Source organism: Vidua macroura, chromosome 28, assembly GCF_024509145.1.
Source record: "Vidua macroura isolate BioBank_ID:100142 chromosome 28, ASM2450914v1, whole genome shotgun sequence".
Taxonomy (NCBI): Eukaryota; Metazoa; Chordata; class Aves; order Passeriformes; family Viduidae; genus Vidua; species Vidua macroura.
Window position 1 is genome coordinate 220,690 of NC_071598.1, and position 12,945 is coordinate 233,634.

General features: G+C 42.1%; 1 protein-coding gene across 2 annotated transcripts; it reads left to right on the forward strand.

The window, feature by feature from the left end:
- Positions 1-275: 275 nt before the first annotated feature.
- On the forward strand, positions 276-12,719 carry VDAC3 (voltage dependent anion channel 3). Of its 2 annotated transcripts, none has more exons than XM_054000607.1 (9): positions 276-536; positions 1,897-1,985; positions 3,081-3,130; positions 7,140-7,292; positions 8,338-8,390; positions 9,697-9,924; positions 10,834-10,984; positions 11,882-11,939; positions 12,230-12,719. In XM_054000607.1, the coding sequence occupies exons 2-9, from the start codon at positions 1,919-1,921 to the stop codon at positions 12,319-12,321; spliced, it is 852 nt and encodes a 283-aa protein (XP_053856582.1). In that variant the 5' UTR covers positions 276-536; positions 1,897-1,918; the 3' UTR covers positions 12,322-12,719. The 2 variants fall into 2 exon arrangements, with proteins under 2 accessions (XP_053856582.1, XP_053856581.1); XM_054000606.1 differs by having other exon boundaries at positions 453-536; positions 1,914-1,985.
- Positions 12,720-12,945: the final 226 nt, after the last annotated feature.

Consider the following 12,945-nt stretch of genomic DNA (forward strand, 5'->3'; position numbering starts at 1 on the left):
GTCCTAGTTGGAGTCTTACCTTAAGATTGGGTGGGCCTGTCTCATTCCTTCGATTCAGGGCTATAGTGGCCCTAAGGGGTTTGTCTGTGCAGAAGTTCCAGACGGGGCTGACAGTGAGTTAAGGAGGTTTGCTGATAAGGTAGGTGAAGGGTTTGAGACGATCTTTGGTGCCCGCTGGAGTCTCGTACCGACTCTTGACAGGCTGGGTGAGGCGGGGCTGCCCTGCAGCTCCCTGGGCGCGGGGCCTGCGGCACTGAATACCTCCGCAGGCCTCCTCCGTCCCGCCGAAGCACAACTCCGTATCGCCGAGAGCGGAGGCGGCTCCGGCTGCAGTGCAGCCCTTCGTCGCACCGGCGGGAGGCCGAAGCGCGCTCCTACGCGCGCTCCCGCCACGCTTTGACCGCGCGCAGGACAGAGCGGGGCCGTGCGGCGGCAGCCCCGGTGGGCGGGGCCAGAGCCTGGGCGCGTGCGCAGTGGCGCCGCGCATGCGGGCGTGGGGGCGCCGAGAGGCGTACCGGAGGCAGCGCGGGCGGCAGGTAGCGCCGGGGCCGCGGCGGGGGCCGGGCCGGGCCGGGCCGGGCCGGGCGGGGCGGGGCGGGATGGGATGGCATGGGATAGGGCCTCGCGGCGCTGTCCGGGTGGAGCCCGGTGCCGTCCTCTGGGCCTCACCGAGGCGGAGGCGGGCGTCCCCCGAGTCACCTTGCCGCGGCGGGGCTGGGCCAGAAGCCCGAGGGGGCGCCGGCCCCTCGCTCCAGCGGCAATTCCTCGTCCGCAGGCCCCCGGGCTGCTGAAAGGGCAGCCGCGGGCCGGCTCTCCCTCTGAGACCAGGCGGCCGGAGGTCTTGCCAGCTGCTCCGCTTTCTCGGCCGGGAGGCACGAACTTACGGGGCGGCTGCGACCGAGTGTTCCCACGACGCCGGCATTTCATAAGGGAGAGGGAGAGGCGCCGGAGCGCGCCCGCTCCGTTACCCGTTGCGTAACGCGGGCAGCGCCGGGGCGGGCGCGGCGCTCGCGCTCCCGGGGCCGCGCAGCCGCCGCCCCTCTGGTTCCACCGCGAAAGGTGCGTGGCGGTGGTCGCGGACAAGGCCCCGCCGCATCCGTCGGGAAACATGAAACCGGCCTCACGGTTATTGTTATTTCTTTTGCGGGGATGGGGTGGTGTTTAGGGGAGTTTTTTGTTTTTCTGCAGACTCATTTTAGAAGAGAAAGTCTAATTTTCCACCGGGGAAGAGTTTGCCTTTTTTTTTACTTTTTTTTCTGATGCAGAATCCCTAAATTGTAGTAACTAATAAAATGTATCATCTATGCTGCAATATTACGTGCCCATCCGTTTGAGCTATGGTCTCCTATGTAGTTGTAACAGTATTAGGAAATGTACCCCTATTAGCAAATTTAGTTTTTGCTGCTCTGTGTGCACAGTGCAGAAATACTTACTGATGGCTACTGGACAGTATACAGAGATCTCTTTCCTATTTTTCACATCTCTGAAAAAGCTTTCTGTGGAGTCACAAGTGCAGATGGAAGTGACACCTGTTTTCCTTTGGGATTGTTAAGCATTGACATTGTTTGCCACTTGAGGTCCCTTTCAGAAAGCAATATTTCCTCATTATCAGAACAGCAGTAAGGCTCCTATGAGTTCTTTTTGCAACGTAAGACTGTAAGGCCAGCATACGTAGTGGAATGTAATAGCTGGGGTTCAGTGATTCTAAATGGATTGGCTTTTATAAATTTTTTTGAATCTAAGCTTGTTTTGGACAAAGCAACAATGATGCAAGGATGACTTTGATGAACATTCTTCAACAATCTGGCAGTTCTGTATCGGTGACGTACTCAGAGACTACTAATCATAGATGTTTATTAATGCTTTGGATATAGTTTACATTTTATGCTTTTACAGCTTGCTGTGTGTTTCAGATCCAATGGCTGTCCCACCGTCATACTGTGACCTGGGAAAGTCTGCCAGGGATGTTTTCAACAAGGGATATGGTAAGTAAGATGAGGATGGTTTGATCACCTTTCATATTTTTCCCTTAGGCATCTTGAAAATGCCTGTAAGAACATGAGTTCCTCAGAGATTCCCTAATACCTTACCAGCAGAGCCCTGGAGCATCTAGTCCCTTCTGATTCTGAACTTTGGACATGTGTTATGATAGTACTGCAGTGGCAAAGAGTTCAAGGGGAAGAGTACAAGTTTGACCTTAATATGCACTCCAGAACAGTCTCTGAAAAATGCTGTGTCCTTTTTTTACCTTGTGATTTTTCTATTTAGAGTCATTAAATCAGGGATACTGATGTAGATTGCTGTAGGAGACCACATGTGGCAGTAAACAGGTTCCTGAGGAAGAGTGACCTTTATGTTAATCAGAATAGCTTATTGTTAAAGCTGGAGTGCAGATATTTTCACAGTATTTGCATTTGTCCCTTTTCTGGAAACAGTACTAGAAGGTGTTGATTTTGTGTGTAATAAAGATTTCATTTGTATCCTAAATCCATATGCTGCATAAAACTAAAATGCACTATGGTCTGGTCTCTCCCACCCTGCAGTTCAGGCTTTGCTAAGAATCAACTCAAGTTCCCTGCTTTAGAGTCAGTTACTTCAAGCTTTTCTACTTAGTGCAAGGGCCAGATATTTCCCTAGATTCAGAGCAGACAGAAGAGGAAGAAAGCAGTAGTACTTCTGTATATGGCACTGATTGAAGTAAGTTGAAACTTTTTTTTTTTGGAGTAGAGAAGAAAAATTTCCTGCCTGAAATCAGAAATAAAATGTAGACTAAGTAAATCAGAAGAGATGGTTAACTGTATTGATGGGTCCTAGACTGCAGGTAGCTACAGAAGGTGGAGGTACTTCATGGTTGGTATCTGTTATGACTATAAATTATGAGGCAACTTACTTTGAGTTGTCAGAATTCCTTCAATCATTCTTCCCATAATCCTCGTAACCCTCACTACGATCAACAACTGTTTAAACATGAAAAATGTTTCAGGTCAGTGTACCCTACCTGGCATACTTTAGGTGTGTTGAAAATAAGCCTTGTTTGTATCTTTCAGTGAAACAGGTGGTGTGTGCTATTTTATTTTCAGGATTTGGAATGGTCAAGTTAGAGTTGAAGACCAAGTCTTCCAGTGGGGTGGTAAGTATTTGGGGCTTTCAATATCACCAGCATAGCAGTGGAAGGACAAATTCCTGAACTGATAACAAGTATTAACTTGGTAGCAGGTGTTGCTTCTCTCTTTCATTTCTCATTTTAAAACTCATAGCTGACTGAGATATTTCTACAGTAGTATGAAGCTGATGTAGCAGTACTTTTTTTCCTGTGGCATGCAAGAATTTTTGTACACCTTGTTGTTACTTTCCTGCCTGTTCCATTGACGTATCCCAAACATGAGTTTCTTCACCTTACATAGCTCTCATTTCTACTTATGAATGCAACTGAGTTTCCCTGCGGTTACTAGTTTTCATAGGAATTTTAGTCCAGAGGGACTTTTATCCAAAAGGTCAAGGGACAAGTAAGCACCGGAGTTTAACTTAACTGTGTTTTCACTCATTTCCACTGTGCTTAAAATTCAGGACTTAATTAAAACTGAAAACAGTCCTGCAGTACCCTGTATGTAGAATTTGAGAGCTTAAGTAAGCTTTAGCATTCCAAGTAACAAGAATATCCTGTGATCCCCATTTTAATGATGGAGAAGTGGAGCTTCCTCACAATTTCACAGGAGGGCTGGCAAAACTAGGAATGGGTGTCATAATTTTGATCTTTAACCACAGGCATACATTATTTACTAGATAATATTTTTCTTACACTGACTTGGAGTTCTGCATGTCTTACCACTCAGTGCTGTTCTGATTGGTAAGACGAGTCGCTTCTCAGCCTACTTTGTAACCATATTTGCCTGAGCTCCCTCCTTCTCTTGCATTCTTATTGTGCAAATGGTGTAAGTCCTTACTTCTGTATTACTGCATTCTGTCTCAGTTGAGCTTTTGATGATTACTTGCATTGTGCACCAGGAATTTGTGGCCACGAGGAACTATGTGGTCTCCATACTATGGCTGCCTCTGCTTACTGACATCTCTTGATAGGCAGTTTTCCTGGCTGGAAGTTTTGATTCTCAAATAATATGCTTATAGTTAATTATGCTGTCTTCTGATTGTGATGGAACATGAACAACTGTATTAAGTTCTAAAATGGGCTTTTTCTTTTCCATGCAATTTTCTCTGGATGTTTATTCAGTTGGTAAGAATGGTGACTGTTTTGACATGTTGGCTCGTTATTGCTTTGTCTGACAAGGCTTTCTGTGCTGCATACTAAGTCATTTGTAAACTGTTGAATTGTTTTTAGTCGTGTTGTTATTCACGTTGTACAGTTTGACTGTGTCCATAACCCTAGATCTGCTGTATGATCCATGTGTGTAAAGCCATTTGCAATCTTTGTCCAACAATCCACAAGAAGAAAAACAGCAAGAGGGAACACAAGATAGATATGGTATTGGTACAGTTGTCTGGTGCTTCGGGTTTTGAGCTTGTTAGTGATTCTGATGCAACAATAATAGAGTTTTGGGGATGGAGATGAAGTTAGGAACAAAGTGTGAGAACTAGTTCATACATGGATATTAATAGTACCTCAGATTGTTGCGACACAAACGTTTGGGTGTTTTTCCCGTGGACTTAGAAAACCACAGTGATAGTGTCTATTGATTATAACTGCTTCATAGATTGCAAGTGGCTTTGCCTCCTAAGTGCATGGCATTCCTGCAGAAGCCGGGCACCATGAACTAGAAGGACAATGAGAAGCTATGCTTATCTGCTGATGCAGACTGGCGTGTGGCGTGGAGCCAGAATGAGTTTGATTTTTCAGCTAAAAAAACTTCAAGAAATTATATTTGGTGAGATGTTCTAGTTTACACAGATAAAGACTGATGGCAGCAGACTTCTGTCTCTGTGGTGTCTGCTTCCAGAAGCAGATTGAGTTCTTGATGCCTGACAGAATGCTTTGGCTCTTGATCATATGACAATGCAGGGTTTTTATTTCCTTTGGCTTTGAGACAGATGTTTACAATCTGTCCTTTACTTGATCTGAGAAAGAAACCAAGCTTTTTAAATCAGTTTCCTATTCTAAGATTAGAAGAAAATTACTTCTGAATTTTGATGCACATCTTTACACTGAATTTGTGGAAGTGACATTAGAACAATTACGACAAAGACTACTTTAAGACATAGCAATTATGTCTTAAAGTAGTCTTAACACATCCTGACTTCTGTCACATGTTTTGGTAGCTGGCTAGATGCGTTATAATAACTGCTGTGCTTTTGCAGTAGTGCATTATCTTAAGTAAGTGTCTCTTTCTGCCCCAGCAGCATCCCTCACTACCCCAGACTGTGTGTAAGGAGTGTGACCTGTCTCCCCAGCACTTAACAACCATTTAAAGACAGTCTTTGTATCCATGTATACTCTGCAAAGTCCAGAATTGTCAAAGTAATGTACATCCAGGAATACAGTCCTGGAATGAGAAGGATCTGGAAAGTCAGGGCTCCAAAGCTTGGATATGTTGGAAATGGATCCTGCCATCTCTTAAGCACTGTATCTTTCAATACTTAAACTTCAAGAGAGACAAAACTTGTAAATGTAGTGACAGATTATTTATCTTCCTTCAAGGGAAATATTGGAGAGATTAGGATAACAAATGAGAGCAGTTCTCAGATGCTTCTTAAAACCAAACTCATACACCTTGAGCTTACTACTGCTGCAGTGTGCCTATTCACTGCTTAATATTCAGCTGTGCGTGAAACACTGAGTAGACTACCTCTTGTGCTATTCCAGGAGAGATGTATATTGAGATTTCAAGTCCACTAAATAACAGGAAGCTCTGGTGTGTGAAGAATTGACCGAATAGCATATTACAAAATACATGTTACACAAAATTCAAAGTTGTTCATTTCATTACACTACTGAGTGAAGGACCAGCCTGACAGAGTGATGTCAAGGTGCTCAGGTCAGGTTACTTTCTGATACTGTAAAGGAGAAAAGGTCTGCAATTTGAAGGTGCCTTATGAAGGGTGACTTAACTTCTGAAGTGGAGTTACTGGCTGAGGGAATGAAAGAGAAGTTGTGGGGGAAGATACTAAAGTCACCACCACAGTATATGAAGAGTCTAAATGACAATAGCATAAATGGTAGGGGGAACCACAATGTTAGGGTGCAGTAGTTGGTATGAAAAGCATCAGTTCTCCAGAAAAAATTTTCACTGCTGAAACATGGCGGGGGGAAATGACTACAATGCAGAAACACACAAGATGTTCGGAGAAATGTGAGAAAAGACTTTTTTTCTTTTTGCTATTCACCTAACTTGAATGTAGGATGGCTTTTCCTAAGGGGGAGCGGATTTCCAGGACTGCAATAGGTGCTTTTCCATCCACAAATGGGACAGTACTAGTAAGATGATAAAGGAAATTAGAGGAGATTGTGAAGAAAAATCCAGGAATATATACAGCTTTGTATCGCAAGCAAGTATCTTTTTATATCTGGATATAGAGTCACGTGAAGGTACAGAGCAAATTGTGGAGTGTTGAAATAACTGCCACTTTGGCAGTGGAAATCAGAAAATGGATTTTTTGATGCATAAGCTTGGGAAAATGTGCGGTAAAGTTAAGATGTGGGGTAGCAAGTAATCAAACTCCTGTGATGAGAAGTGAATGAAGGTGTCAGGTCTTGGTGTAACAGGGCTTTTGCCAAACCTAGGCAAGTTCCAAGGCTCTATTAGTACACCTCAATAAAAGAAATATTCAGAACAGAGATGCCAGAAGGAGTAGCATTTTGTGAAGCAAAAGAAATTATTTTAGGTGGGGATAGGGAAGAGGAGCATGATGATTTTGAGGGTTCTGTCAAAAGGCCTAAGGGTGTGAGTGCTGGCACTTGACAAGTGGAAAAGCTGAATGTAATTAAATATAAAGACTGCTAAAACTCATGATTAGCTGCTTAAACCCTGTGATTAGCTCAGTTGATTAGAGCGTGATGCTAATAACGCCAAGGTTGCGGGTTCAATCTCTGTATGGGCCGTTCACAGAAGAGTTGGACTCGATGATCCTTCTGGCTCCCTTCCAACTCAGACTTGTTTTGTGCTTTTGTGATACTGTGCTCTTGACAGGAATTCACTGCAACCGGTTCTTCCAGCACGGACACAGGCAAGGCTTCAGGCAGTCTAGAGACCAAATATAAGGAGAAAGACCATGGACTTACATTCACTCAGAAGTGGAACACAGATAACACACTGGGAACAGAAGTTTGTGTCGAGAATCAAGTAAGACCGAGTAGATACTTTGGAAATGTGTCTGCAACTGGTATGAGACTGTATTGAGATGAACAGAAAACACTGGAGAATGAAAACTGCACAAAAGTATCTGGAGTATTAAAAGAAATTACATGTATTTGCAGAACACACAGGCTGGGAGTGGGGGGTGCTAGGTAATGATTTGGGGGTACAGTTACTGCAGTTATAGGTGTGTGGAATTACCTAGCTCAGTTGAATGAACCTAACTATGTAGAACTGTCACTGCTGCAGCCAGGCAGAGAAACCAAAGACAGGTCTCATAATTTTAAATGCTTTAATGTATAAGAACTCAAGTTTGGCTGCCTTGAGATCAAATATATTTTGTAAGGTTGAAGAGAAAGATGAATGTTTGCAGCTTGGCACTGCTTACACAAAGGGTTGCTAGCGTGCAGCACTCTCAAAACACAGTTCTTTTTGACATTAATAGGTTTATGCCTTTCACTTAATGCCTCAAGGTAATGATGCCAAAGATAGTACAAATTCTGTAGTGCCATCTGCCATGTATGGCCATTCATATTTGTACTTTCACCTGTGCCTTAATATAGAAAGTGCTGTCTAGCTAGTAACAAAGGTGGGGGAAAATGAGATGGGTATGTGCTTTGGCCTGTGAAGAAGTACAGTGTCTTAACAGAGTATCTGTAGATTATGAGAGAGATTTTTGAGCTACAGTATGGACTCTTTGAACTATAAAGAGTAAGGAAACACGACTTGAGCAGTTTTCTTTCTGTCATTATTCTGTGAATAATTTTCTTGTGGTCAGCGCTAGATGCGTCATCTTCCTGTATGTAAAGAAGGTTTTACAAAGTCTCTGCTGTTAAAGGGCTTCCTTGTGGGAAGAAAAAGTCTTATTTTAATCCTTCATCATGCAGCATCTTCAGATTTCATTGTAAATCATGAGGGAGACATTATAGTTCTATTTTGTTTTCTCTTTAGACAGGAAGTAAGAGTTCTAGTAGTGGAATATAAGAATTATGTTTCAACTGATTTTTGAGCAGATGTGTATTTTTCTTTGCAGTTGGCTGAAGGGTTGAAGGTGGCTCTTGACACTACATTTGTACCAAACACAGGGTAAACATTTTCTATTACCTTTATCTACAGACTGCTAGAATTTCCCATAACTTCTAAAAATACTTACTCTGCTCATTGTGTAAAAGCTCAGCATTTATTGGAGAAGATTCTGCAGTCACTGTAGAATCTTCTGCAGGCAGTGGATAATACTTTACTCAGAAGGACGAATTCTGCTTGAAAGCATTCTTCAGCTTTTTGGCCAGTGGCAAATTTATTGTTCTGCAGTAGGTACTAATCTCTAACTCTCCCCTTAAACGACTAGGTCGTCATGTTCTTGACAGTCCTAAGGCTGTCAAGTCAGTAAAGCAATTTTTTTTTTTTTTTTTTTTTGCTGATGCTTTTGGCCAAATGTCTGTGCGCAGTTGAATGAGGTAGAATGGGCAATGGAATAGCACTTAGTTGTCTTTCTCAATTCTCATGTACTTAAATTTGGTAAGTAGCAGAGCAAAGGAGGGCTGTTTATGTCTGAATAATGCATAAAGATTGAGACTGCTTTGCAAATAAGGACTGGTATTAATTTATTGATGGGGAGAGCCTGTCAGAAGATTCTTTGAGTTTGAAATACTGCTTGGACATGAGGAATTAGAAGCTAAGTCAAAAATGAGACCCCAGGCCTAGGTGTGAGCGACAGGCAGCACAAGTGTTCTGCCGTGTCTTGAGTGGAAGAGAAAGGAGGTTGGGGGGGAGAATTAAAGAGATGGTAAAGTTTTGTCATAGTTGTATTTGAATTGGTAGCAAAATCAACAGAGATGTGCATCGGAGGGAGGAAGAGGTATCATGAGAGAGACAGAAAAGGCAGACTAAGTGGATGATGTCTGGAGGATGAAAAAATCTGGTTTTGGTAGAGGAGACTGCTACCCAGCAGTGAAGAAAGGAAAGCAAGCACTGCACAAGGAAGGAACAGTGGAGAGAACCAAACAGACAAAAATTCATTGAAAGACAGCCATTGCTGCAGGCTTATGGATGCTCCTGAAATAAACTGATGATGCCATAATGCATTATACTCACAGAGAGAAAAAAAAAATTGAAACCAGATGGGTTTTAAAGCATTAAGGAGAAACAATTTTGTCTTTCTTGCTTCTTGAGGAGTGTGTGGAGTTTGAGGTGGTAGGGAGAAAAGCGGCACCAGGTGAATATACCTAATACCATAATCCTTATCCTGTGCCCTCTTTTCGGCAGCAGTTAAGTTTCGAGTAGGGAATACAGTAGTTTCATTAACTGGCCTTAAAGAACATGCATATTGGAATAAAACTACATATATTACATACTTGTTTACTACTGCGGATAAAACTGCATGTTTCTGCAGGAAGAAGAGTGGAAAGTTGAAGACCACCTACAAAAGAGATTATATACATGTAGGCTGCAACGTAGACATTGATCTCTCTGGACCAACTGTTTATGGCTGGGCAGTGGTGGGCTATGAAGGCTGGCTTGCTGGCTACCAGATGGCTTATGATACAGCCAAGTATAAGCTTTCACAAAGTAACTTTGCCTTGGGATATAAGGCAGGAGACTTTCAGCTGCACACTAATGTGTAAGTATTACCTGAGCCTAGAAAAAAAACAGAGGAGTCACACTATAGGAATAGTTAGCAGTAATGGCTTTAGTTCAAAGGTGGGTGAAGGGAATAGGATGCTGATTTATTTCCAGTTAATTTATATTCAGTGTTTTCATTTCCAGTACAACTAAAACAGGGGCAACTTCCCATCTCTTGGCTGTCTTGACACCTTGTTTCAGAGTAATTTTGGGGTTGTATATCTAAGATGGTGGTGTAAAGGCCCTTTATGGTAATTTGTAATTAAAAGCTGTGAGCTTTAACTTCTGTAATGGCACAAGACAAAAAAAGCCTTCATTTAAACTATTGTACCTTCTCCCCCTCTCCATCGGACAGAAAGTTTCTCCCTGAGAAATGGCCAAAATGAAGGAGAAAGGCAGCTGTAGCACTGTGTTTGTTTCCAGCTGTCATCCCTGCATAGCTCTAGTCTTGGCATTCAGATGGCCTGAGATGCTTTGAAGATGGTGTATTTAAACAATTGTAATGTCACAACGTGGTTTTCAGTCTTCTTATTTCAATAACTGAAGTCTCCTTTATGTGTTATTACACAGTGGCAGTAATCACTGCCACTTATCTGGGTGGGTTGTTTGTTTTTTTGTGGTTGTTTTTTTGTTTGTTTGTTTGTTTGTTTTGTCAGAACCTCAAACTGTAGGTCTCTGGCCGTTGCAAAGTCCTGTTCCATTCTGCAAAGCAAAACATGTTTTGTGTAAAAAAATAGGAGCACCAGTCTGCCAGCTCCAGTTAGGAAGTAGTGAGCGTGGGTTCAGGGAAGTATTGGATCTCTTGGTTCAGTTTAGGAGATAATGATCAAATGATTGTGGGGAAGGGTTAATCTAAGGAGTTACTAAACAAGGCAAGGCTTGACATACTTGCATCTATTACAAACAGGAATGATGGCACTGAGTTTGGTGGGTCTATTTATCAGAAGGTTACTAATAAGGTTGAGACATCAGTCAATCTTGCATGGACTGCTGGCAGTAACAACACACGTTTTGGTATTGCTGGAAAGTACCAACTGGATGACAAGTCTTCCGTTGTGGTAAGAATTTTGTTACAGAAATGAGTATTTCAAGCTTCCCTAAATACTGAAAATTCATGTTATGAAGCAGTTGCTTTAACTAGTTTCTGAGGAAGCATGGTAGATTGCAAACTGTGGCTTCTGTTGTGGTTCAAATTTAAATTGGGACCTCACACATCACACTTGTGAAATTATGGGGCAAAAGATGTCCTAAATATAATTTTGTCCATAGTGAAATAGTCCGACTAGTGTGCTTGGAATAGTGCGCTATTGTGCTGCGAAATGTATTTTAAAAGGTAATGAAAGGACGCAGTGTCCTTTTAATTCTGAAATCCATAATGTAAAACCCTATTAAGGTTACAATGGTGGAAGTTCAGCTGAGCTTACAGCCCTCTCCGAAGAGTAAGCTAACCCTTGAAAGTCAGCTGACAAGTGAGTATTTTAATACTAAGAACTGAAGTAACAAGCATTTATGTTTCAAAACAACAATTAGTTCCAGGACCATTGAACCAAAATTAAAGATGAGAAATACTATAGTAAAGAGCTCAAAAAGTAGTAATGCAGAAAGGGGATTGCATATTCATGTATTTCTTGCTCATTAGAAGAAAAAAGGAAATCACTCCTGAGTGATGTGAACAGGCTCTGAGGAACTGTAGTAAGTAGCACTTTAAAGGATATAAAGACATAATAGAGGAGGCAGTGAAGAACAACATGGCATTCTGTGTAGGCAGAATTGGTGTAGGACTACCATTTACTGAGAAAAGGAAAAGATTGGAACATGCTTCTAATAGAGGTTCATCTACAAGTAGCTGAAGAGCATTAATGCCTAAGCCCCGTTCTCAGGGCACTGGGACACTTCTGTAAGAATACTTAAATATTCAGTTTATGAATACTGTGATTTTTTTTTTTTCCTTGTAGGCTAAAGTGAACAATGCCAGCCTCATTGGAATTGGTTACACTCATGCCCTCCGACCTGGTACGTAATTCTCACTGCAAATGGGCAAATAGCATTAAGTACTACACTACGGTTTAATTCACTGTCATCTTAAAAACAGAATAGCATTAAGTACTATACTATGGTTTAATTCACTGTCATCTTAAAAACAGAATAGATGAACATAGGAGCTAGAAGTTTTTACACAGACTCAGAAGTAAAGGATATCTATGTACACAAGTTCCTGTGGCAACTAAGCCACATTAGGGAGGTCAAGAGAGCACTGTACAGGCATCTCAGTGTATGATGGTTCTCATGACTTGCTTTTGTAGGTGTAAAGCTGACACTCTCAGGCTTGATTGACGCCAAGAATTTCAGTGCTGGAGGTCACAAACTCGGGCTGGGATTTGAGCTGGAAGTCTAACACAGCTTTAAGTAAAACAACTGGTGGTGCTCTGGAGCATGAAGGAAAAGTGTACCCCATGCATTTCAGCCTTAATATTACTCTGAAATTTGAAGAAGTGTGAACTTTCTACTCTGCCCAAGAATGACTTTAACCCAATGCTGAAGTCCAGAGTGTGCCAGCACAACAAAGGAAGACATGTGAAGGCATGCATGGAAGTTGTGATGTTTGTGCCACATTTCAGTTTCCTGTATTTTAAATCTGTTTCAAAAAAAAACCAGAAGAAAATCCAACCTCTCCCCACTATTGTATTGCATTTTGCATGTCCTATACTCACAGGCTTTTATAAAAGGTGGTCTCTGTGCCGTAGTGGAAATTTGGGGTTACATCAGAATGAAATAAATTGGTCACGGTCAGAACACAGGGTTGGTGTGTGTTGACTCTTACCAAGTTTCCATCCAGCTGGGGTTTTTTTTGTGGGGGTTTTTTTTTGTTTTTTGTTTTTTTTTTTTCTTTTGTTTTTTTTTTTTTTTTTCTTTTTTTTTTTTCCATGCAACTGTAAGCACAGTTAATAGATAATTTGCAAATGCTTTGTTACAATATACCTGTACACTGAAGATTTCCTTCTCCTGTGGTTTCTAGGAT

What these genes read in the sequence shown, in the direction of transcription:
- VDAC3 (XM_054000607.1), top strand. Translation starts at nt 1,919, where the DNA reads ATGGCTGTCCCACCGTCATACTGTGACCTGGGAAAGTCTGCCAGGGAT. An exon ending in TGTTTTCAACAAGGGATATG is followed by an intron (nt 1,986 to 3,080) that starts GTAAGTAAGATG and finishes TTTTATTTTCAG; the next exon opens with GATTTGGAATGGTCAAGTTA. An exon ending in CACTCATGCCCTCCGACCTG is followed by an intron (nt 11,940 to 12,229) that starts GTACGTAATTCT and finishes TTGCTTTTGTAG; the next exon opens with GTGTAAAGCTGACACTCTCA.